Below are 25628 nucleotides of genomic sequence, written 5' to 3'. Positions count from 1 at the left end.
CTACAAAGAACTCATAACAAACAAGAAAATGAATAACCTGATTTAAAAATGGGCAAAAGATCTGGACAGACACCTCACCAAAGAAGAGATGAAGGAAGTAAATAAGCATATGAAAAGATGCTCAACATCACATGACATTTGGCAACTGGAAATTAAACAAGGAAATATCACTACACACCTGTTAAAATGGCCAAAACCCAGAACACCAATAACACCAAATGCTGGTGAGAATGAGGATCAACAGGAACTCTTATTCATGCTGGTAGGAATGCAATATGGAATAGCTACTTTATAGGCAGTATAGACTGAGTATACACTTAGTGTAAACTTAATATAGCTTACTATACAATTAGCATAACTAAGTGTAGCGTAGACCTGTGGAATCACTATATTGCACACCTGAAACTAATGTAACATTGTATGTCAACTACATTTAAAAAACAAAAAGTTATGATCCAGCAACTTGCTCTTCAGTATCTACCCAAATGAGTTGAAAATATGTCCACACAAAAACTTGCATACATTATCTTTACAGCAGCTTTATTCATAACTGCCGGAACCTGGAAGCAACCAAGTTACACTGCTGTAGGTGAAGGGATAAACTGTAGGATATCTAGTAGGATATTTCTCAGTGTTAAAAGGAAATGAGCTACACCTACAAAATCATACGTTTTCTTCAACCTTTCAGAGAGCTGATGGTTTTTCTGATAGTTTTTCATCACACGAATACAGAAAAAAAAATCCCTTTTGTGACCTGCAAAGTTATACCTGATCCGGTCCCTGCTCCTGACCTAAGCCATTTTCCCCAGATGAATCAACAAACGTACCACCAGAGACGAGAGAGGAAGCACCACTAGCTGAGAGAGGCCAGTACTACACAGGCTGTATTGAGCGGTAATGTGTGCAAAACTCGTGAGGAACTTGAATTTCTATATATTGAGTTTTCTTAAAGAAAGTACTCAATATAATGAATCAATCAAAAGACAAGGTACCAGCATCTTTAAAGAAATTCAATAAATATACCTTTTTTTAAAATAAGTAATGGGAGAATCGGGTTTTAAGCAGAAAAATAACTTGATCTGACTTGCATTTTAGAAAGTAAAATTCTGACTGCACTGGAGGATACATTAGATGGGGTAAGACTAAAAAAACAGTCAAAAATACATTAAATTAACTCAGAAAACCGCCTGAGGTTCTAACACGAAGCTTGGCAGGGAGAGATGATAGCTGATTGTTCAGAGCTATTTAGGAAGTCATACACAGAAAGGGAATAAGTGGGAGCAGAGAGAGCTTCTCCCAGTTGTTCAGTCTGTTAGGGAGGTTATGTACCTCGACAAATTTCATTCTATTTTCAACCAGGGCTCATACCTGATGAGTTACAAGGGCTTGTACAGCGTCTACTAAATGAGATTACTCCCATGCCCCACCCCTTTGCCACCCACCCCCATCCCCAGAGTGTCCTTGTTCAGACAGACCTGGGCTGGAATGGGACAGAACTCAGGAGCCTCTGGCTCCCAGGTTTACAGTTCTGTCTTTAGCTTCTACCTTCCCAGCAGAGCAGGCACTTGTAAAAAGACGTCATCCCAGGGGCGCCTGGGTGGCTCAGTCATTAAGCATCTGCCTTTGGCTCAGGGTGTGATCCCGGCGTTCGGGGTTCGAGCCCCACATCAGGCTCCTCCACTGGGAGCCTGCTTCTTCCTCTCCCACTCCCCCTGCTTGTGTTCCCTCTCTCGCTGGCTGTCTCTGTCAAATAAATAAATAAAATCTTAAAAAAAAAAAAAATCCCAAATTTCTCTAGCCTTTTCTAAGGCTATTTGTCCTTAACCATTTTTCTGCCCAAAAAGCGGGGTTTTACACTCCCATTAAACTTTTGATCACTGTGGCAGAAATTCTTACTTTGATCTAGGGATAGGCTGCAGTATAAGACTCACCAAGTGGCCTTTTAAAACTACACACTCATTCCCCTCTCCCTTTCTGATGGCTACCAACATACCCACAGAGGGGGGGATTAAGTGGAAAAAAGACTGAGAACCACCTACTCGCTTTACTAACCTATCTTATAAGAATAAGAATTCAGATATGTAACAGCAGTGTGCCAAATTGAATTCTAAGAGAAGTTAGTTACTCTGTATTTTTGAAATATTTTTTCTGTTGTTTCCTATGGTGATAAACATTTTCAGGTCTCAATCTACTTCTCAGCAGGAACTAGACATAGTTTAATGAGACCAATATTATGATGCTCTCCCTACTGAGAAAATCTCAGTGCCATTCTGAAAGGATCTGAAGTTAAGAAAGGTAATGAAATTCTAGGAAAGAGCTTTAAAGTTGTCAATATTCAAATTCTTTATAGAAAAAAATTCAGTTAATTTAGTGACCCAAAACAAACAAAACACATATTCCTTTACTGACTCATCTTTACTTTTTTTAACGGAATTTTTTAAAGAAACTACTGTATGTAACCCTAAAAGGGAAGCTAAGGTAAATGAGTAAATTACAATAAAATAAAGCATGCTAGTTTGGCAACTGCATACAATGATCCAGATTTTCCCAAAGTGTGGCACAGGAAATGACTTTAACGGTCACTAAAATAATACAAGTAGCTTATCAAATCTGTGAAGTGATAGTATTATTGTTTAGGGAAAGATGAAAGTAGGAGGAATTCACAGATTTCTTATAGGCCCTATACTCAAAAAATGCTCTTGTTGGGCCTTAAGTAACTAAACATTGCAACTTCTTTTTTTAAATAACAGCTGTGAGATATAATTCAGATACCATAAAATTCAGCCTTTTAAAGTATACAATTCAATTGTTTTGAGTGAATTCACAAGGTTGTATGACGATTACCACTATCTAATTCCAGAACATCTTCGTCACTCTAAAAGAAACTATAACCGTTAGTAGTTACTCCCACCACCCTCTGACCCCCGGCAATCACTAATCTACTTTCTGTCTCTGTGGATTTGCCCATTCTGGGCACTTCAGACAGATGATGGCATACAATATGTGGCTGCTTTCACGTAAACGTTTTCAAGGTTCATCTGTGTTTAGCATGGATCAGTACTTCACTCCTATTTATGGCCAAATAATATTCCATTATATGGACACGCCACATTTTGTTCACCCACACCAGCTGATGGACATTTGGGCTGTTTCCACTTTTTAGCTGTTATAAGTAATGCTGCTCTGAACATCCATGCGCAAGTTTTTATGTGAACATATTTTCAATTTTCTTGGGTATACCTAAGAGTAGAATTGATGGGTCATGTGGTAACTCTATGTTAATTTACTGAGAAACTGAAAAACTATGTTCCAAAGTGGTTGCATCATTTTTCAATCCCACAAGCAATAATATAAGGTTCCAATTTCTCCACATCTTTGCAAACGCTTTATCCATTTTTAAAAAATTATTATACCTGTTTTAGTGGATGATCTCTTGTAGTTTTGATTTGCATTTCCCTAATGACTAGTTTGCCAACTAATTCTTTGTATGTCTTGGTTACCACCGCAAAAGCCATGCTCCTTGCCTATGAGCCTACTCTCTTCTCCCTCCTACAAAGCCTGCAGTCTCCACTTCATCTCTGAGGCTCAGCTCCCATCATGTTCCTGCTCCCACCTGGACAACCATACTGGGCTTTCCTTCACACAGCCTTGCCCTCATCCCAGCAGCCTCTCTCAGGCCTACCTCCGTAGACTTTAGCTTTTCCCTTTCTCTCAATTCCCTCTTCTGTTTCCCAGTCTCATGTGCCACATTTCCAAAGTCCTTCTTAATTTTTCCACATTCTAAACCACCTCTCCTTTTGACTCGAGGCTCCTCTCTCTCCCTCCAGTCCTCTGCATATCCTTCCTTCTTAATATGCATGGCGACAGGCCCTGCAGACCTAGTCCTTCACCTACCCTTTGTCCTTGGTACTAATAAATGTTATCCCATTCTCTTTCCCTATTCCCCAGTTTCTCACTAGTCCGCAGTCTGTCTGCCATGTGATTTGTGAGTAAAAGCGAAGATGGAAGAAAACCTTTCCAACTGAAGAGCTGTGATGAATTTTATGTGTCAACTTGACTGGAACATGGGGTTCCCAGGTATACGGTCAAACATTATTCTGGGTGTGTCTGTGAGGATGTTTCTGCATGAGATTAACATTTGAATTGGTAGGCTGGGTAAAGCAGACTGCTTCACCAAAGTGAAGACCCAAATAGAACAAAAAAGGCTAAGAGGTAACTTCTTTGTCCCGTTTAAGCTGGAACACTGGCCTTCTCCTGCCCTGGGACTAGAACTGTATCATCAGCTCCCCTGGGTCTCCAGCTTGTGGACTACAGAGCTTGAGACTTCTCAGCCACCACAGTCATGTGAGCCAATACTTCATAATAAATCATATTCATATTTCCTAACACATATTGCTAAAAGATAAGCTGAGGCATATCTAAAATTTGAAGAGTTTATTTGAGCAAAACTCAATTCAAATTGGGCAGTGCCAAACCAAAAGTGAGTGGGAGCATTCCACTGACAGCTAGGGGAGAGACTTTTATAGAGAAGAGGTGGAAGCAAAGCAATTCTCTGATTGGCTACAGCTTAACCCCTAGTTGGCTCTTTGTGATTGGTTGTCCTTAGGGTTAGATTTCATAACCTCGAGACATTTACAGGCTTAGGTTTTGGTTTGCTTACATAGCATACATACATATACATACATACACACGCACACACACACACTCTATTGGCTCTGTTTCTCTGGAGAACCCTAATACAGGTGCTTGTGCCACAGAAGCCCCTTACCCCACAAACAAATAAGCAAAATTCACAGAGGAATTTAGATTTGGTCCCATGAACAAAAAAGAGACAATGAGTACTTGTGTGGGGGTTACGTTTGTTAATTGTACAACATCACTAAGCAAGACAAATTGAAATAGGGAGAGTACAAAAGTCAGGTGACTACAAAAACAAGGCCTACGTGGATTTCTGCCTGGGGCAAATGCAAATGAAATGGAAAAATCTAAAAAAAAAAAAAAAAAAAAAATCAGAGAAACAAAAATGCAAAAAAAAAAGAAGAAGAAGAAGATTTAATTCCAAAGTTCCACTCTAAAAGAGTAGGGTCAGACAGAAGTGCTACAGCTGAGAAAGGAAACTAGGTTTTTTGGTTTATTTCTTTATTCTTTGGCATGTGGGAGAGGTCTGATGGAGAAGATGATTAATTCAATTTTGGACATGTGGCATTTGAGGTGATGGCAGACATCCAGGTACAGACGACAGTCTTAAAAGACAAAATGGACAGAAGCTTCCTAAAATTAATTTAGGGTTCTACCATCCCATGGCAACATTTTATGCTCACCAGAATATATCCCTCGTCTTATTCAAGGGCATCACTTGGCATGGGGCATCAGAGTAACTGGCTACTGAGCCACGGTTCTGCTGTGCAGTTAGTTTATCAGCTCCACCACCAAAATCTTCAAATATCTCCCAAACATATGATCTACTGAGAACTTGCTTCCTTTCCAAAGTGATGTAAACTTGGGCATTCACACACGCTGAGCATTTCCATAGTGATAAAAGGAAACGAGACAAAAATTATCATAAATATTCAGCATTCAAACCAGAAGACCATTAACCCCCTTAAATCCTCTTAGATAGGACTATGTCCTATGTAACTCTGGTCTGGGGGGGCACTGGCCAATGTGCTAAAGATCTGGCTTTCTTTCTTCCTGACACGGCCACTACTTGTGTCACCATCTGCCCCTTTCTTAAGGGGGCTAAGAGGATAGAAAAAAGACCTTAGATTGAGAACTTCATTCCACAATATGGTTAAAAATTAATGTAGCATAACTTGAAACCAGTAAAGGCTGCTGCCCAAATACATATACATGCACTATTACCACTGAGGCAAAGATCCAAAATCTCAAAGATCTCAGGTCCAATATCTCAAAAAGTCTTCAAATTATAGTCCTCTTGCTTATTGTCCCAATAGGCAGAAAACTGACAAGTGGTTAAGCAGTGACAATATCCAAGGTTCACGCCATTATATAGCGTAAGCTCTAACTCTCTGCTATGCTTATAACAAAAAAGCCTTTCTTATTACCATATATTACCATAAGTCTAATAATGCCTTTTTAAAATGCTGCCGGAAAGTGTCTCTGGTAATCTGAGGATTCTATATTTGTGTTCAAATGGCAGGAAGAGCTCTTTCCTAATAATTTATATTAGGTTACCATCTCTCTTATTTTTTATTCCCTTAAAAGTCTGTGGCTAATCACTGAAAAAGCTAAAAATGTGGGTTAATTTTTTCCCTATTCCCAGAAAGTATACATTTTAGCAGACAGTGTTTTCCCCAAATGGTCGCAATATTTCCCATCCCCCATGCTCTTCTGCAATATGACCTTGCCAATCCCCCAATAAGGAATCCAATTCTCTCAACTCTAGGCTGGCCTTAATGATTCACTTGTAACCAACAAAATGTGGCAAAAGTGATAATGAATGATTTCCGAGCCTAGATCAGTAGAAGCCTTGTAGCTTCTTAGTCTCTGGAAGACTCAGTCTCCAGATGCTGCCATGCTGTGAAACACTAAAGCTACATGGAGAGGGCGTGTAGGTCCTCTAGTCAACTGCCCCAGCTAAGCCCAGCCTTCAGGTCACTAGAGGAAGAAAGAAGTCATCTTGCAAGTAGATTCCCCAACCCCAGTTGTTTCAACTCCCGGCAGAGCAAATCACACCCATCCATTCTAAACCATATGATGAAACCATCATATCCAATAGAATCATTTCCTAGGGTTTGATTTCCAGCTTAATTGTTTTAACAGCTTGTTTCTAACATTCTCTCCACTTATTGGAATTATTTCAGTCTTTTTCACCCTTTTATTGAAATCTATGTTTGAATTAGGTCATGACTAAAGACATAATTACTTGAAGCAAGATGTTGTGCACCCAACTATAACCATGATAAGTAAACATTCTGTCAGGCATAAGAATTATTCAGCACTTATCGTAAACAAAGCACTATACCGGTACTTCACATTTTATCATTATAAGTGCTTTACTAATGAGTTAGCTATATTGAATTCTACATATCTACTCCCATCAACAAGTCGTATTTTGCCAGAAAAAGCTCATTTTACTGTTTAACGAAAAGGTTATTCTTGTTTAATACGTAATCTTAATATTAGACTCTTCAAACCATTGCATTTTTATAAATACTGTCTATTTTATAACTTGCTTTTATATTTAATGAGTACAAATTGGTCACTCACAAATCATAGCATAAAAAATCAAGCTCTTCATTTTCGGAGAACTTCATTCTTTATAAATCTTTGTAACTATTTTGCAGAGAAAAACTTAGTCCTGTTATTTCTAAGTGTTTAGTCACTTTTTTTTAAAAGATTTTATTTATTTATTAGAGAGAGAGACAGCCATCGAGAGAGGGAACACAAGCAGGGGGAGTGGGAGAGGAATAAGCAGGCTCCCAGGGGAGGAGCCTGATGTGGGGCTCGATCCCAGAACGCCGGGATCACGCCCTGAGCTGAAGGCAGACACTTAACGACTGTGCCACCCGGGCGCCCCACTTTTAGTCACTTCTAATTAGAGTTTGGACTTTTCAGAAGATACTCAGTTAAAACGAGGTATTATCATCCCAGTTACATCCCACCCCTGGAACTCACTCACTTCCAAGCATCCCCACCAGTGTCCCTTCTGCTTTCACCCTGCTCAGCTGGGCCCTTCTAGAGGTGTCTGTAAGGACATTATGCTTTCTTACTCATATACGCTAGGGTGAACAAGGCGCACATCTGGCCAATATTATCCTCTTGCTGGTCTGGAAAGGGTAATGGAAAAACATTGGGCACGACAGTGGATGCAGTAATAGCGCAAGTAGTCTAGGACAGATAAAGAACAAAGTGAAGAAAGAAGGGCTCATGAATAGGAAGAAAAAAGAACCAGAGGGGCTGGAGAATGGGTAAAATGTGAAAAAGGAAGGGAGAGATGAAAGGCTAAGAAGTTCGTTGATTTAATCAACAACTATTTAGAGTATTTTCCATATGGTTATTCTGTTTAAGACTGAGAGGGAAATGAGTATGGGTAGCTTTAGTAAAGGTAAAGAACACAGAATCTGCAAAGGTCAAGGACGGTGAGACTAGGATGTTAGACGGGCCACCCATGGACAGTGACTCTCTGCTGAGCATGGGAAGCAACAAAGAGAGAAGTGCAGAAGGAAGAGACAGTTGGCCTAAATCTCAAGAACTGTATTTACAGAAGAGTCTAGGAGTAATGGTTTACAGGTTGCAATGACAGCTAGAAGAAAGATGTTGTTTCTGGGACCTCTGATTGATGCAATGTGTGAAAATGAGTAGTGGTCACCTGCAAAGGCAGCAGAAAAAGCAGTATCCTGGGAGAGAGCCAGGTTTTCAATTACAGTAAGCAGACAGACTATTCTGATGAAAAGATATGTGCAGAGAAGTCTGTTCAGCAGGGAGCAAGAGCTCTATAGAGCAAGTATAAAAAAACCCAAGCACACGGGGGGAAGGAAGGAAGACTGAGGATAAGCTAGATGACCCAAGGACCTGTGCTTGCAGCCAGGGCCCAAAGACAGAGATATGAGGTAAGACAGAGATATGAGGTAAGACAGATGGACAGAATGAGCTGGCCTGAAGCTTCCAGATGTGCTCTGGTCTTACCATTCTGAACATAGCAGGCTATGGATTTTACACAGAATTCCAAGTATGTTAGAGACAGGTGACCAAGGTTAGCCTTACTCACAACTGTACAACTGTTTGAAAGTTACTTTAAACATCTCTAAACCTTAGGGTTTTTTTCTGTAAAGTGAAGAGAATAATCTCAAGTTTATGAAGTTCTGATGGTGAAACAACACTATGTAAAGTGTTTAACACAGTGTCCGACACACAGTACTGCACAATACACTTTTTGGTTTAATTGTTTTGCTTATTGATATGGTCCTTCCAAGAAATTGTAAGCAGGTATGCATGCGACAAGGCTGCTGTAAACCCCCAGCCTCTGGGCATTTTGTACACTCACACCAGTGGTCCTCTCAATGCCTCTCTCCCATCTTGTGGTAGAAGCAGTTGTGCTCAGTAGAGGAAATGAAATGACTCAGAAGGCTCTTACTGATCTGGCCAGAGTTTCACTCAGGTAACATGAAACATTAAGAGCACTGCCAAATGTTGCTTTGTCTCAGGTATGCTCTGTCTCCTACATCTGTTAAACTGCAAGCCCCTGAAGGATGAGCTCCAGGACTTATTTGTGCTCCCCACACTGTCTAGCATTTATTAGACACTCAAAATGGCTACCGAACAACTATCGGTATAGGAATAAAGTAAAATAGGCAAAGTTCCATACCTAAGACATGTTAATTCCAGAGGCTATATTTGGCACAATACCTCTTCGCTTGTTAAATAACTTCTATGCTAGTTTTCTAAAAGATGTTTAGATTTTATAAAATGTGACTTTCAGATTTAAGTATCAACCAATAAAGAGGTAAAACCTAAAATTATACCCATATATCTAATAAATAGAATATTTGTATTTTTATTCATGTCATTTTAGGATGACAAACTATGCCGAAATTTTATATAAACAAATTAATAATCGAGTTAGAAAAGACAGTTTAATCAAATCACAAATAACCACGTTTTTCTTAAAAATTCTAGTTTCTTGTTTAATATGAATTGAAGACTTATAATTTTCTAGTTGCTTATTTAAAAAAACTTAAGCAAAATAAGATTCTGCTTTCTAAGACTATATATTCCACCTTATTTTGCCATTTGATGGCAGAACAGCTGCAAGCTAAATTCTAGTATCCAACTTCATCCCCTGGCTCCTCCATCACTGGCCCCCCACCCTCTTCTTATTGTACTCTTTGCAATCTCTGAGTCAAGATTTAAATGTTAGATCAAACACCCACCACCCACCCACACAAATAAAACTAACTCCTTACATCCTCAGAACCCCACGTTTGCCCCTCTCAGCCAAAGACATGGATTCTCTGGCTTCTGATTTTCCACCACAAGCCATACTCTATGTTGCACCTAACTTATGGGATCTGAAAGTGAGTTGGGCATTCACCTAGCTACCCAATGCTGCCTTCTAAAAGGCACAACATGGCACAGTCAGACAAATTGTTCTGTTATTTAGCTTTATCACTCCACCTGCCTCATGATAGTAATAAACCAGCCTCCAAGTCACCTCCTGCATTCAGTGTAGACTTAGGCATTGGGACCCACAAATTTCCCTCCTATCCCAACTCTCATTACCTTTGGAAATTTCAAAAATGCATGTAGAATCTAAAAGACCAGACTTAGAGTTCTTTGGGAATCCTAACCCTAACAACTGTCACTCCCCTATAAACATTCTCAAGACTGTACCCTACCTCTCATTTTAACTTACTCCACCTCAGAAATAGCCCCCTCTCATGTTACAACTCCTTGCTGTAAACCCTCAACCTCTGGGCATTATCTACATTCACACCAATGGTCCTCTCAATTCCTAAAATTTCTGTATCTGTCAGCTCCATCCCAACCTCACTTCCTTCCCCATGCAGCATGCAGCGCAAGGGTAGATTAACCGAAGCACTGTCTATGGAAGTTCTTTAGCTCTGACAAGTCCTGACAAGTTTACTTCCTAAATGATTCTTAAATCTGCCCCTCAAGATTTCCCAACTCTCTCTCTCCTACCATAGTCCTAATCCAGGCCCTCATAATCTCTCATCAACACTGTATTCCGATACCCTCTCAGTTTCCTTGATTATCATCTGTCCCTGCCAAGAGTGAGCTCTTTAAGACACAGAGAAGCAGCACCCCAGTATCTCTGTAGACAAGTAACTGAAGCTGGATAGTCTTGACAGTTTTAGTAAAATAGAAAGCAGCTTATCTACGTGATGTGTATGAGAGGAAGCAACTGTCAGCAATTCAGAGAGGCAGCAACATAATATAATGCAACAACACTAAGTGATCAGGCAGAATCGGATCACATGATGTTGTAGAGAGCTACCAATGTCCAAGCACTAGTTTCCTCTTGGTGCTAGAATGATTTGTCACTAAGCCAGCAGCATAAAGCAACACAGATTTATTAACCTCACAATTCTGGAGGTCTCAAATGAGTTTCATTGGGCTAAAATCTGGAGGCTCTTGGGGAGAATTCATTTCCTTGCCTTTTCCAGTTCCTAAAGGCCACCTACATTCCTTGGCTCATGGCCACATTCCATCTTCAAAGTCAGTAATGGCTAGTCAAGTCCTTCTCACATCCCATCACTCTGGCACGGACTTACCTCCCTCCCTCCCTCCCTCCCTCCCTCCCTCCCTCCTTCACTCAGAAAGATTCTTGTGATTACACTGGCCCCATCCAAATAATCAAGGATAATGTCTCCATCTCAAGATCCTTCGCTTAGTCACATTCGCAAATGTAAGGTAACATATTCAAAGATTCCAGGAATTGGGATGTAGACACCTTTGAGGGTAAGGAAGTGAGGGGTGGCATTATTCTGTCACAGTCCGGTTCCAAAATTTTCTCTGACAATGCTCCACAACCCAGAAACAGAGAAAATAAATAGCAAGAGAGACTCAGGATTGAAATTAAAGATATGCAGGGTCCTAAAGACAGCAGTATCAAAGTGCAGGCTTGGCTTCAAAGTCTTTCTCTAGGCCAGTTAACCTTGCTAACTCCTTCAAGACCACAGAGTGCTCTTATCCAGGCTCCTTTCACCAGCATTTTCTGAAAATCACCAGGAATTGGGATAAGAAGGTATTGACAGGTATGAACATTCTCTACTATTACCAACACTGAAAGTACACATTCTTCTAGGTCATTTTAAAAAGGTATAGGTCAAGTCTAATTATCTGCCAAAATATTCTCTATTTAAATATTTTAAGTTTTCTGTATGTTGCATAAATTTACTTTAGAAACTTCCAACCAAATGCTCTGAGCCCCAGAGAGTATAAGATTTCTAGTTATCTTTAGATACCTAGACAAAGGCTTTTAACAAAAACAACTCCCACACTGACAGTTTGTGTTGTGAAGGAACCACAAACATATTTTAAGCAAATGATGAATATAAAAAATTAAGACTTTTAATTAAATTAAGTCAACATTACATTTCCAAAGGTTTCACTCCATACCATGGAATAACTTATATATTTTATTCCTTCTGACCTGGGGCAATGTGGTAGATTCAAGTTCAGATTATGAAGATCACAGTTTATACACAAGGAAAGAATCGTGTAATTTTGTCCCATGTTTATGATTGTAGGGTAGCTGCTTGGTGCTGGCAATTCACACAAAAGATGAGTATTCGTGCCCCCACTCTCCTTTCCTCCCCTTTCATCTGTGGGTGCTTAGCGAGATAATAAGAGTCAAAGTCACAGTCATGTGAGGGTGTTCAGGGTATTAATAAGAGTCATAGCCACACAGGCCCATAACAGCTGAAAAACCAGAGTAGGGGCTAAGTAAACAGCAGATGCAAAGTTCTGTATCCATTTTTAGATACAGATCTTCATTATTGTGGATTCCATATCTCCTAGTTCGCCTACGTGTTAAAATTTATATGTAACCTCACAATCTAACACTCGCAGCATGTTAGATAAGCTTCATTCACGCATGAGCTATAATGCTGTTGCCTAGGAGTTCACTTTTTTTAAAGATTTTATTTATTTGACAGAGAGAAAGTGTGTGCGCCTATGAGTTTACTTTTTTTTAAAGATGTTATTTATTTATTTGACAGAGAGAGAAAGAGAGTGTGCACACAAGCACAAGCAGGGGTAGCAGCAGGCAGAGGGAGAGGGAGAAGCAGGCTCCCCGATGCAGAGCTCAATGCAGGCCTCAATCCCAGGGTCCTGGGATCATGACCTGGGCCGAAGGCAGGTGTTTAACTGACTGAGCCACCCAGGTGCCCTCCATTTCGTTCTTACTGAACAGATAATATGTATTAAATAAGAAGCACATAAAACAAAGTTCTATATTTCCTGGTTGATGAAAATGTGACCAGAGGGTGTCAGGAACATAACCCTGTATTTCCCCTAGAACATAACTTGATAGAATATAACCATCGCAATGAGAATCAACTGTATTTCATTTGCTGTTAAACCTTTACTTTTGATAGCTGTGGTCCCTAATAATAAGAATATCTCTCCATCAAAAGAGAAAATATATACAAAAACATACTTGTTTTATTTATTTGAGAGAGAGAGAGAGACAGTATGCATGAGTGGGGGGAGAGGCAGAGGGAGAGAGAGGGGGAAGTAGACTGCCTGCTGAGCACGGAGCCTGACATGGGACTGGATCCCAGGACCCCAAGATCATGACCTGAGCTGAAACCAAGAGTCGGGCACTCAACTGACTGAGCCACACAGGCACCCCAACATACTTAATTGTTAAAGCCTGTTAATTGTTAAAGGCTGAACCAAGTGGTAGGGGCCTGGAAAATGGGTAGAAATTGACATTTACTGACCTCTTCTCCTACACAAATTATCTTATTTAGTCTCTACAGTAATTCTATGAGATAGGCTTTGTTATTCTCATTTTACAGATGAGAAGACTGAGGCTCTCACAGGTTAAAACTTATCAAAGGTCAAACACTAATAAGTGGTGAATCTGAAATTCAAACTGGGATCTAACCCAGTGAACCTATACCTCTGACCTACATGATAGGCACTGCTGCCTCACTGGGCCATACGGCTCTGGGACTGTGGCTCTCTGGCCTGCCCATGAGAGATCTAAAACTAATACAGACCCATTAACTCCTGGGTTTCAGAAGACTGAAGTTTCCTTTACCTCCTTTACCCCCTGGACAAATACATTACAGATCTGTAACCAGAGAATGTGTCAACATTATTCTTTAAATTATTATTAAAAACCTTATTGAAGAAGACATGGAAGGCACCAGCTTAAGAAAATTAGATATATAAATTCTACCCAAAATCAACCAAAAAGTTGCCCATAATTAAGCATTTAAAATTTGTCAGATTAAATTAACCTGTTGATTAAAATGTTCACCTGCTTTATTCTGATATTTTCTCACAGGTCTACTGAAAAAAAAAAATGAAAAATAAATATAGTCCAGAAGTGGAATGATAAATTCTTAGTATTAAATAATCCATAGTGCCTACCACAGCATCTTTCATGGACTAGGCATTCAACAAAAGTTGACCAACCATACGGATCTATATGCTCGATTTTAGTCATATTTAAGTGTACCTTTTCTTACTCTGTGCAGACCGTTATATCAAACACACATCTATACATGCACACACACACACACACACACACACACACACACACAACTTCCCCTCAAAATTACATGCGCTTTGTTTTTAAGTGTTTCACTAGAAAAAACACCTAAGAATAAGAATGGGATATTATTTAGGGTTTCAGTTATGAAATGTTTTCTGAGAGGGATGAACTTCTGTTAGGAAGTGTTTCAGAAGGAACAGGATGAAAAATGCAAATACCTGTAAGCACACAGACACACATTCAGCAGAATAAACTAAATCTTCCCAACCAGAAAGTCAATGTCTAGAATTTGTGCATATTCAAACTTTGCACTTCGCTTTATGAGAGAGACAGGGCAAATAAAAAAAGAAGTAATGGAATTTATTCAGAAATAAAATTTCAGCATTTGCCATAGGATTAGTATAGGTTTGGCCTAATCTTCAATGCATATACTGACGATTCTAACAATGATCCAGAGATAATAAAGGACTGCATGTAACTTATGAATGGTATGGTTTAAGTGTAAGTATATTATTTTGGAAGGCAGAAAATTATCAATACTTACAGAAACTTCTAGTCAACTAAAATAACTCAGTCTCCAATAATTTTGAATAGGGTTTATCCTAATATTTTACTAAAATTGTCAATTTTAGAGATAACTTAAATATTGGCAATGTACTTTGTACACCAAATTTTCATTTTCAAACCTTTTTAAAATCAAAATAGAGATGGTACATATATATTAGGAAATACAGATTCGTAATTTTTAGAAGTCATTAAAAATACTATCTCCTTTATAATAAATTATGTGGTCAATTAGGACCTGAGTCTAAACTGTCCAAATTCCAAGTATTCTGGTTGATCACTTAGTCTTTTGCTTTTCCATCTACTATGGGTCTTTTGGTAGTTCTAACCTCCTTTTACTTCTCAAGATGAAGGTAAAAGATGCAGGACAAATATTTACATATTCAACTTCACTAATTTTGTACATTTTGTCAAAGCTTTAGTAGGAAACAAAGATGTAATCAATAACGAAGTCTGAGACTTACAAATGACAGCACTCACTGTCGTAGTTTAATAGAAAGCTAGGAATAAAAAGTTTATTATCTTCTAAAATATTTGCTTTGGTCTCAAATGTTAAGTATACCAAAATTCTGACTATAACCTGCAATCCCCAACTGCAAAGACTGGTGTTCCCAAAATTCACTTTTATATGTTAACTGATTGGCAGTCAGAGGCTATTTTCCAATAATACTTAAAGGACTGTTAAGTTCCCAGGTCAATCTAAAAAAGCCTTTGTGGCTCAGGTCACACTTGCAATACAAAATAAAACTTGGTAGTAATATTTCCCCCATATCAAACTACCATTTATAACATCATTTTTATTTACCAAAAAAAAAAAAAAATCTGAATTCAGTTAGCAATTGTCTCCCACCTCTCCTCAGATGTTTATCTCCAAAAAAGACTGGGGAGTAACAATTCTGACACACTTAATGTCCTTCTCACTCATAACTGGTCTACAAAACAGAAACTTCCTGTAGTGAAAAAACAAGTATGGCTTTAACAAATTTCCATTACTCACATCAGTCCATTTCATGGCATAATATCCAAGTTTATTCGAATGCTCAAAGATTAGAAACTTTTTAGATCTCGTAAGATAAACTGAAAGGACAGAATATCATTTTTTAAATTCTTCCTCCCCTCCCCACCCCAGTTACTTCCTATTGCCATTCAGAATTAAAGTGACCAGATTGCAGGGTGCCTGGGTGGTTGAGCAGCTGACTTCTGATTTTGGCTCAGGTTACGATCCCCAGGTCCTGGGATCAAGCCCCACGGCAGGCTCCCCACTCAGCGGGGAGCCTGCCTGAAGATTCTCTCTCTCCCTCTCCCTCTGCCCCTCTCCATGCAGACATGCTCACTCTCTCTCTCAAATAAATAAATAAATCTTAAAAAAAAGATTACCAGATTGCTTCACTCACATTTTGCTGAACCTTTATCCTTCATACCCCCTTTTTAAGAGGTTGGCAATTAGAAAACTGCAAAGGATTTTCATTAAAAAACACAGAGAAAGGGATGGAAGGAGAAAAACAGGAAAACTTCCAACTTCCTGCCTTTGGGAATGAGACCTAAGCGATAATCCAATTAAGAAACCAAGCAAAGGAAAAACATTTAAAATAGCCACCCAGTAGTAAATCTGACACCAAGCATGACAGTCTCCAATTAAAACATTTTTTAAGTCTGGAATGACTAAAGCTGTTAATTAAAACATAAAAATATTATGACATTTATCTGAGAATACATAAAAATAGCTCTTAAAAATTAACCAAAGCCACAGTTAACATACTGTACAACTATATATCCAGAGGTTGTTAAGTGTGTGTGGGGGGGGGGGGGGGCACATGGGTTCACTTTCACCAGAAGTCTGTGATTCAGATGGTAAACAAAACATGGTTCCAGTGTGAAAACACCACCACCAAGACAACTCTGCGGCTTCTTAGGAAATGAATGAGTAGTATTAGAGAGAAGGCAGACACGGGCAAAAGAGACTAGCTAGCACAGCTGCCCTTCTCTTAGACCAATCCAGAGACCTGGATTTGTGTTCAGGTTCCGCCAGTGACAAGCTGTGCAATCTTCAAATGCCTCTGGGCCCTCAACCTCCACACCTATAAAGTGAGAGGGTTAGGCTGGTCAGAATCTGGTTTCTTTCAGCTCTAAACCTTTTAACTCTACAGGCAGTCCCTTTATAAGCATTTGGACAATTGATAAACTGTATATCAAGTTTTTGTGCCCACTGGTAAAATATAAGAAATTAATTCAAACCACTCAACTACAACTAAAAGATTACACCCAAGCTACTACACAAGAGAATGGCAAAGCTGCAATGAAACAAAGGGGGGAAGATGCAGCATTCGTTATGTGTGAAACCAAAACAACCCAGGTCATAACCAAGACTGAACGGTATTATGAAACAGTATCTAGGAAATTCAAACGAGTGTAAAATGGATTGTATTTAATGTACATAAAACACATTGTTTAAAAATTTCACTAGTATATTAACACAGCCTTGTTTGGGATATAGTAAAAGGAGTTAGTATTAAATGACTGATCATAAGACTTTTTTTATTTGCTTAGAATCTGGTATCCATTACCTACCTTTTGCAATGGCAAATAATATTTATATTTTAAACTGAGTGCTTTATATTTTTATTTTTGCATCAAAAATATAAGTATATTATGAAATAATACAGTTTTTGAAACAGTTTAAGAGGAAACCAATAAACATTTAAATATTTAAAAGTAATTTAATTCAGCTGAAGTGATCTAACATTAACCCAGAAGAGTAGCAGATATAGTCCTCAGAAATATTTACTAACCCTACTGTATAACAAAATTACTGGGTACAGCATCATTACCATCAACACCACCACCATCATCTTCAATAAATATTTATTAAGCTTTTATACTACGTGCAAAGTATTTATATTAAAGTTATATGAAAAATAGTCTCTACAGCTGAGGAAATTATATTCAAATTACAGAAACAAGATATATCTATAAACGAAATAAACATTTCACAAATCTGTATTATTAAGTACCAACAAGTACAACAGACAATAAATGTTATAGTAATTCAGAGTAAGGCAAGCCTAACAAGGCCTAGGTTGGGCGGGGCGGTTTTCAGGAGGGGTGGGGGTAGGAGGAGACATAAGTTGGGTATCAAAGAAGACTTTTAAGAAGGACTTGATGCTGAGCACAGTGAACACAAAGAAACTACTCCTGCTCTTTGGAACCATATACCCCACCTTATACTAGTTATATCAGTGATACCCAGACTGAACTGTATCAAAAGTACAATCGACTAAGGAGGCTCTGGATGAGCAGCTAACATAACAAGATATTAAAAGGGAAGTTTCTATTGAGAGCCAAAGGCAACTGACATTTCAAAGCAGGTGACAGAATATTCTCAAAATTTCAAAAAAAAAAAAAAAAAAGAAAGAAAGAAAGAAAAGGGCGGTCTAAAGAGAGGAGTCTTGAGATGTGCTACCTCCTACACCCAGTATCAGTGAGAAAAGCCTTGAAGAGGTTACAGAGTAGGGTTTTGGAGAAGGCTTCCTTGGGGAGAGCTACAGGAACAAGTGTCCTTGTCTTCAAGAGAAAGGACAGATGCTTGTCACTCATCTAAAGCCTAGAGGAGAAGGCTTTGATGGGACCACTTGAAGATCTTGATATGTGTCTCAAGCACTTAGGAGAGCATACTGAAGTGGCACCTGATTCATCCTTGGCAAGTCGAAAGGATGAGAAACTGGTTGAAGAGGTATGTGAGAGGAAATGAGAGATGCTGAATTGGGACCACTATCAGAGTCTGTCTGGACATAGAATGAATGCTCCCTATGGACCAAGATGGGCCCTATGGGAAAGAAACAGAGTAATCTGGGGTGGGGTCATCTAGATCAATCCAAGAGGGTTACCTGAAGCTTGAACAGATCTCAGCAAAATAAACATGAAGGTCTTGCCAGATCTAAGAGGCTGAGGAAGGAGTAAGCAACCAGCCAGAATACAGATGCATTCTCACTGTCAAGCAACCTGAGCTGAGGAATCCTGAGCAATGGAGGTAGGAGGTGCAAGATGCAGGAGTGAAAGAATGAGCTTTAAATGTGTGCCAAGTCTACAACAGCACTGAAGATAGATTACCATGAACTATTCAAATAAAGTTTACTGCTAGTCTTTCCTCTCTTCCTTTCTTCCTTTTCCAATGGGGGAGGGGAAAGTGTTAAACTAGTAGGACTGGCAAGACAAAGCAAGAGGAGTAGAAAAGCCGAGTCAGAAGAAAAAAGTCAATGATGTCCCTCTTCCTCAATTATTGGCTGAGAATGGACATGGGGGAGAAGCTTCATCCTTAATTTAGGTTTGGTTTGGGGTTTTTATTTGTAGGCACTGGACATTTTATTTTTATTTTTTTGAAGATTTTTTTTAAGTAATCTCTACACCCAACATGGGGCTCGAACTCACAACCCCAAGATCAAGAGTCACATCCTCTTCCAACAGAGCCAGCCAGACACCCCAGCACTGGACATTTTAATAATCAAATTGAGACTTCTTTAATTTAGTTACTGAAGGACAATCTGTATTCTCTAAAAGCAACCAGAAAAGTCAAGTTTATCTATGGGCAGAGGATGAGCCAGCCTCAGAGAGTAAACTAAAAGGGACAGTGAATAACACAAAAAAAGCTGTTTTATAATTACTTCCCACAAGTCTTGCTTTTCACCCTCATGCACTAAAGAGGAGAGTAGAGAAGTACACAAATGTGGTCCTACTAAACATAACTCAAGCCATCCAGCTTCTCTGCCTATCCTGAGATGGTTTAGCCATTAACAGTCCCAGAACCCTGCCATAACAGGACTCAAAAATCTAACAGTAATTCTTAAGATTTACTAAGAGTAGCCTAAATACAATAGATTCACTTTAAAAGGCAGAGACTATGTCTTGCTCCCTACTGTATCTCTAACACTTAGCGAAGTGTCCCTTACATAAAAGGTCCTTTAAAAACTACTGTTCTCCTTTCTAGGAGATGGCTGCTATGTTAGGTTTTAAGGAAACAGAATCTGAACAAATATGTCTGCAGCTGAGATGGCTTTTTAAACATCTATTGCGTCTTACTATGTACAAAACTGTAATACAGATTACTTTCATCCTTACCCTTTCACAGCCAGCCAAGTGTCTGGAAAATGCATGTATTTTCAATACTGTACCACAACAATGTAGGATACATGTGAAAAATTTAAACTTTGCTATTCAAATAGAACAACTACCATATATATTTTTAAAAGAGTTTCATAGAAAACTCTCAAAAGAAATACAATAACAATGCTATTAAATGCAGACTAGTTTAAAAAGAGAGGAACATTTAAAAAATATATTATTATCCAGTATTTTTTACTAATACTTTGTTGGCACAGGCTCTCTTTTCAGTGATAGCCTGAATTAAGAGCATACTATCTTAGTTGTAATATCATCACCCCTCTTTTAAAGATTAGGAAACAGAGGCTCAGAATTATGACTTGCCCAAGGTCATATTACTAGTAAGCAGAACAGGAGTTTTAACTCAAGACAGTCAGATTCCCAAGCCATGCTAACTATAATGCTGAAGAGTGTGTACTACTAACTCATTACCAAAAGAAATAAAATCCTACTTTAATGATTACTTCTAATTTTGAAATATAAGCTAAGCTGCCAACCTACCTCTACTGATGTGAATTTATTAATAAACACTCCAAAAGTGAAAATTCTATATAGTAGATACCAGTAAAGTTTCTAACAGTTGAAATATTACTCATGATATCATTGTTATGGTATAGTATTTACAAAATAGAAGTATATGTGACTGTAAAATTTGACAGTTTCCAAGATGGTACATAAGGGAAGCACGTCTTATTGTAGATTTCAGAAACTAAAGGGTGTTGGCTGCAACAGAGTCCTTTCATCTGATTATTTCATTCTCATATCTTATCTTAGTAATAAATGCAAGAGACAGTATATTCCAGTATAAGTCAGTGCTTCTCAACACGGGATGAGTCCTCACACCTACCAGGGAACATACGGCAATGCCTTGAGACATGTTTATTGTCATGATGATGTGTCATGCAGGTGTGGGGTGCCACCGGAATCTACTAGGTAGCACCAGGAATCCAGGAATGCTGCTAAACATCCTATAATGCACAGGACAGCCCTGCCTGTTCCCAACAAGTAATTAGCCAATTCAAAATGCCAAAGTGCTAAGGCTGAGAAACTCTAGTATGAGGGATTAAATGTCTGGGGCACTTAGCAGAGGAGGTGGCATGAGTGTTTAGAGATTGTAACTATAAACACTAAATCAGAGAGTCCAAGTAACACTCAGTAAAGATTAGGTATAGCACGCAAGCCTTGATGAGCACTGGTATGGGGGCAGCTTCCTGCCTCATTAAAGTGGGTAAACAGAACGTGATAACAGCTTCTATCAATACTCTTCAACTCTTCTATCAATAACCTTCAACAGTTGTGAATTTCTTCTCTGATAAAAGAACTGAAAATTGAAAAAACATAAGCAAAGAGAAAAGCAGTTTACCAGAGAGATGAGAAGCCTCATTAAACTGCACACAGTTCCACTACCAACTTACTGAGTGTTTCTATTACTTACAGTAGGAACCTAGAGGGTTACAATCTAAAACCAGAACAATGGGTGTTGTGGACACACCACAAGAAAGTCAGAATACATAAATATCCATGTGTTTCATTCTGAACATTATTTTTCTGAAGAACAAACACAGTATCAAGAAACCTGGCTTTGAGCTCCCAAATGTATAAATGCCCTGATGATACACTATTGTTTCTTTTTGGGCGTTCCTTCCTCTGAATATGGGGACCGTCTGTCAGAGGAGGAAACAGTAATAACGGGCACATAGCAAACTGAGACAGCATGGACCTAAAACAAAAATCAGAAAACAAAATTTCCCCCAGTGTTGCCTTGTTCTGCATGGCTGAGTTTTACTATTACGTACTTGCTCCTTTTCCTTTACTCTTCCGTTGGAGCCCTCACTCTTCAGTCCTTTCATGTTACTTTTCTTTCTACCATCTATCATATTTTTTTCACCAAAATCTTTTTACCTTCTTTCAATCCCCATTTCACTCCCATTTCCTTTCTTCCAACTGTTTTACTTTACCCTCTAAATAGTGTCAACTAGTACTGGAATTATATAATGGGAGTCTTGAAGTTGAAAAGAATCAGACTTCAGGGCTTCCCTATTAGTAAACACCTAGGATGCCCACCTCTCTTCATCATACTCACACCACTAACAAGTGGTTAGCTGACTCAGCTTAAACACATTAAGCTCACCTCTACTAACTTGCAGACATCACAAATCACCTGTTTGCAATTAAGGGGTATTGAAAGATTGCCGGTGAGATCTAAACACAGCAATAGAATCAGTTGATCTGAATTGCTCTTACTTCTCAGATATCAACTCATCGTCAACATTACCTAAAAAAGAAGCTCACCATCCTAAACCACAGTTGACCAAATCTGCAGGCTTAAGCTCTTTGAAAATTATTTTCTGATAGACTGAAACATCTAAGTGCAGACACATGATTCATCAAAGAAGCCTTATTTGACATTGTCAGAATAAGGAATGACTCATTAAATCCCCCAAACGGCACACAAGGTACGTTTTACCCTCCTCATTGCTCAGGTTTATTCTCCTCTTAAGTACGTAAACAATAGAAGATACTGATTAATTGGGAAGATTCCGGGTCATGTTGGGTAAATACGGTACTGTACTTCATACGGTAGTGTAAAGGCTCGTGGAGTCTGGGCAGATGCATGAGCCCAAAACTAAAGCGATTTATTATTGTGCAATAAAGGAAGTAGATACTAATTTGTTCTGTGCCGGGTTACTCCTAAAGGGCCGCGGAGTGCAAGTCCCTTAAACCCAGCCGTGCTGTTGAGTTGTCTAATTTAAATGAGCACCTCCAGCGTTCCACCGAAGTTTGACGGTTCTTGGAGCTTAGTCTCGGGCTGTAGCTTCCCCAGAGCAGCCCCCTTCAACTCGCCCCGGGCGGAGGGCGCGCAGCCTCCCAGCCCGGCAGCTGAGGCTGGAGTGGCCCGCACGGGGTCCCCGCCGTGCCGACCCCGCTGCCGCGCCCTTACCTTGGTGAGCTGGGCGATTTTCTTGCTCATTTTCAGGTGCAGGTCCTGGCTATAGTCCATGCTGTGCCCCGCCTGCTGCGCAGCGGCCGGCGAGGGCGCGAATTTGCCCGCCCCGGCCGCGGAGCCGCCGTAATACTGCTGCTGCCAGCTCATGCCCGGGGTCGCCATCTTCCCGACAGACCCCGGCCGGGGCACCTGTCCTCGCGCTCCGGGGGCGGACCGCGGAGCAACCGCGTCTGGGAGGCAAAAGCCGCCCCGGCCGCTTCCGAACCCGGCCCTCGCTGTTTGTTGGGTGCGGCCGCAGGCGTCCTCCGGTCCACGACCCTCCGGTCACCCCCGTCCAGGGACGGGGCAGCCCCGCCGGATCGAGGCCGCAGACGACACCCACGCGGGGCAGACACCCGGGGTCCAGCAGCGCGGCCCCGGGCCCGGCCCGCTCTCTCCCGCTCTTCAACTGACGCCTGGCGGAGGCGTCGTGGGCAGCGCGGCCCCTCAGGTCCCGCTCCCACCCCGCGGCAGGGACCTAGCGAGACGGCCGCCGCCGGGGCTGCGGAGGGAGGAGGAGACGGGGCGGGCTGGTGCGGGGAGAGGCGGGGACATGGAGGAGGACTCGGGAGCCGCGGAGCTGCCGTTACCAGGGCGCGCGGCCCGCGGAGCGCGCGGGGATGGCGACGTCATTTCTCCGCAGCCAAGCCCCGCCCCGCGCCGCCGCCGCCAGCCCTGCACTCTCGCGGCGGGTACCGGCGCTTCGCGAGGGCCTGTGGGGACCTCGCCGCTAGGTGCTTCCCCCTGCGGTGGGGATCTCCAAGCTCCCACCTGGGCGGTGAGCCCCGTGTGCCACGCGTGCGATTCTACGTAAACAATTCAGAGAAGGATGGGGCTATCTGTGGTCCTTTCGGTTTGCAGAACGCGTGCCGATTTACTGAGGCTTTCCACGTGCAACATCGCGTGCACTGGGGCCAGGTGGCTCTTCCCCAAGAAGGGCGTCAAGCTCACATTCAATTCCCTCCCAAGGCTGGCCTCAGCACCTGAGACATGGGTAATGAAGTAGTCCGGAATACAATAATCCCTGCCTTGACCCTTTCAAACTCAAACAAATATGATGGTTACAATGTACTATGTCGACCACTGTCCTAAATTCAATGCCAGTATGTGTGTGTGGAGTGAGCACAACTCATCAATTAGTATAACACTACACTCCTACTTTTTTCCCAGTCTTAATGGAGACCAAGACAATTACATACGAAATCTCGTTGGCTGGAAGTAAAGGGTAAAAACAGAAGATGGAACAAGATGCCAGCTCCTTAAGGATTTGGGGCTGGGCCAAAGTGTGTCATTACTTGTGCATTTTCACCTCTCTAAATGTGTTGTTTCCTGCTGATTGTCTCCTAACATCTCTACTCCTGTAGGTCAAATGATTCTTTTTTTTTTTTTTTTTAATTTTAAGAGTATCCTGTGTTGAAGTAAATAAATTGTTTTAGGACAATCTTAACACAAACTAAAAATGTAGAATTGTACCCATTTTAAAAACTCTTTTCTCCAGACAGTTTTGCAGAACTGAATTCCCTCATGTTATAATATGTGATTTTTCTTCAACGTTCAGCTAACCATTATCGTATAAATCTGATTTGATATTACCAATCCAATTGGGAGCCAAATTATCATAAAGTGTCTGTTACAAAATCTAAACCAAAAAGGTGAAGATTGACTAGCCTCATGAAATACTTCCAGAATTGTCGGAATTCCAGAAAGGAAGAACGAAATTGGCTTACATCTTTTCCCAGATGCTAGGTACTCAGCCCCCACTCCCCCACTCCCCCATTCCTCCATTCCCCATAGACCTTCCAGAAAATAAGTTGTCTAGTTCCAAGGTTCTGAATGGAGCAGATGGCCAGAAACAAATATGCAAATTTTGCTCTGTTCTTAAGCTCTAATAATTCAATGAAAGAGAATTAGGAGCTAGTGTTATTTCATCAAATTCTAGGCATAGAAGATTCACAATCACTTTAGAATTCTTACATCGTTTATATTCTAAGCAGAAATGTATGCTCTAAAGACTCCCTGTTTCCTTAAAATTTTATAACTAAGTCTTGCTAGGTCAAAGAAGGTGTTTCTGGGTTTTGTCTCTATGATACAGTGGAAAGAGCATAATACTGGAAATAAGGAGACCAGTGTATAGCCTCAGCTGAGTCACTGAGCCTGTTCGGCCCTCAAATGCCTCCTCTGAAAAGAGACAGTATTTATCGGTCTCTTCCCACTCTAACTTGGCAGTTAGAGGTTGAGGCCCTGGTTTACACTGAACACTATCACATGAGTTCCTGCCATCACTATCCAGCATAGCCCGAGAGGAGCCTTTTTCTAAACATTATGCTCACAAGACACTCACAAGTGTCATTCCATGAATTTAATATTTTTTGCCCTAACACAAAGAGATAACACAGGTCATCTGGTATAGAGTTCTATTCAACTATAAATAATAAATAGAAACGTGAAGAATAATATAACACACCCATAATCCTATTACCTAGAATCTCACTTTTTAAAAATCCAGTAAAGGAGGTGTGCAATAGAAGATAAACAGGAAAAGCTAGTTAGGCAAGAAATCTTTATTTAGTGCCTGTTTCTCTCACAAGATGGTTTATGCAGAAATATTTATCGAATGCCTATTGTGTGCCAGGTGCTGCATTGGGTGCTGAGGCTGCAGTAATGACTAAGGATCAGTCTCTGTTCTCAAAAGGTTAGTAATCTAGTGAAAAA

General features: G+C 40.3%; 1 protein-coding gene across 5 annotated transcripts in view; it reads right to left on the bottom strand.

The window, feature by feature from the left end:
* Positions 1–23511, bottom strand: part of FAM184A (family with sequence similarity 184 member A) — a 110989-nt gene extending 87478 nt beyond the window's left edge. For all 5 annotated transcript variants that reach the window (XR_008958971.1, XM_026504704.4, XM_057311116.1 and 2 more), the window contains exon 1: positions 22872–23511. Coding sequence is in view for 4 of the 5 variants with exons in the window: in XM_026504704.4 (XP_026360489.1) it covers positions 22872–23039 (168 nt within the window). In the remaining variant the exon portion in view is untranslated. The remainder of the gene's footprint in view (positions 1–22871) is intronic.
* Positions 23512–25628: the final 2117 nt, after the last annotated feature.

Source organism: Ursus arctos, unplaced genomic scaffold (assembly GCF_023065955.2).
Source record: "Ursus arctos isolate Adak ecotype North America unplaced genomic scaffold, UrsArc2.0 scaffold_13, whole genome shotgun sequence".
In the NCBI taxonomy this organism is placed as follows: Eukaryota; Metazoa; Chordata; class Mammalia; order Carnivora; family Ursidae; genus Ursus; species Ursus arctos.
Note: the sequence above shows the minus strand (reverse complement) of the source record. Positions and strands in the feature narration are given on the sequence as shown.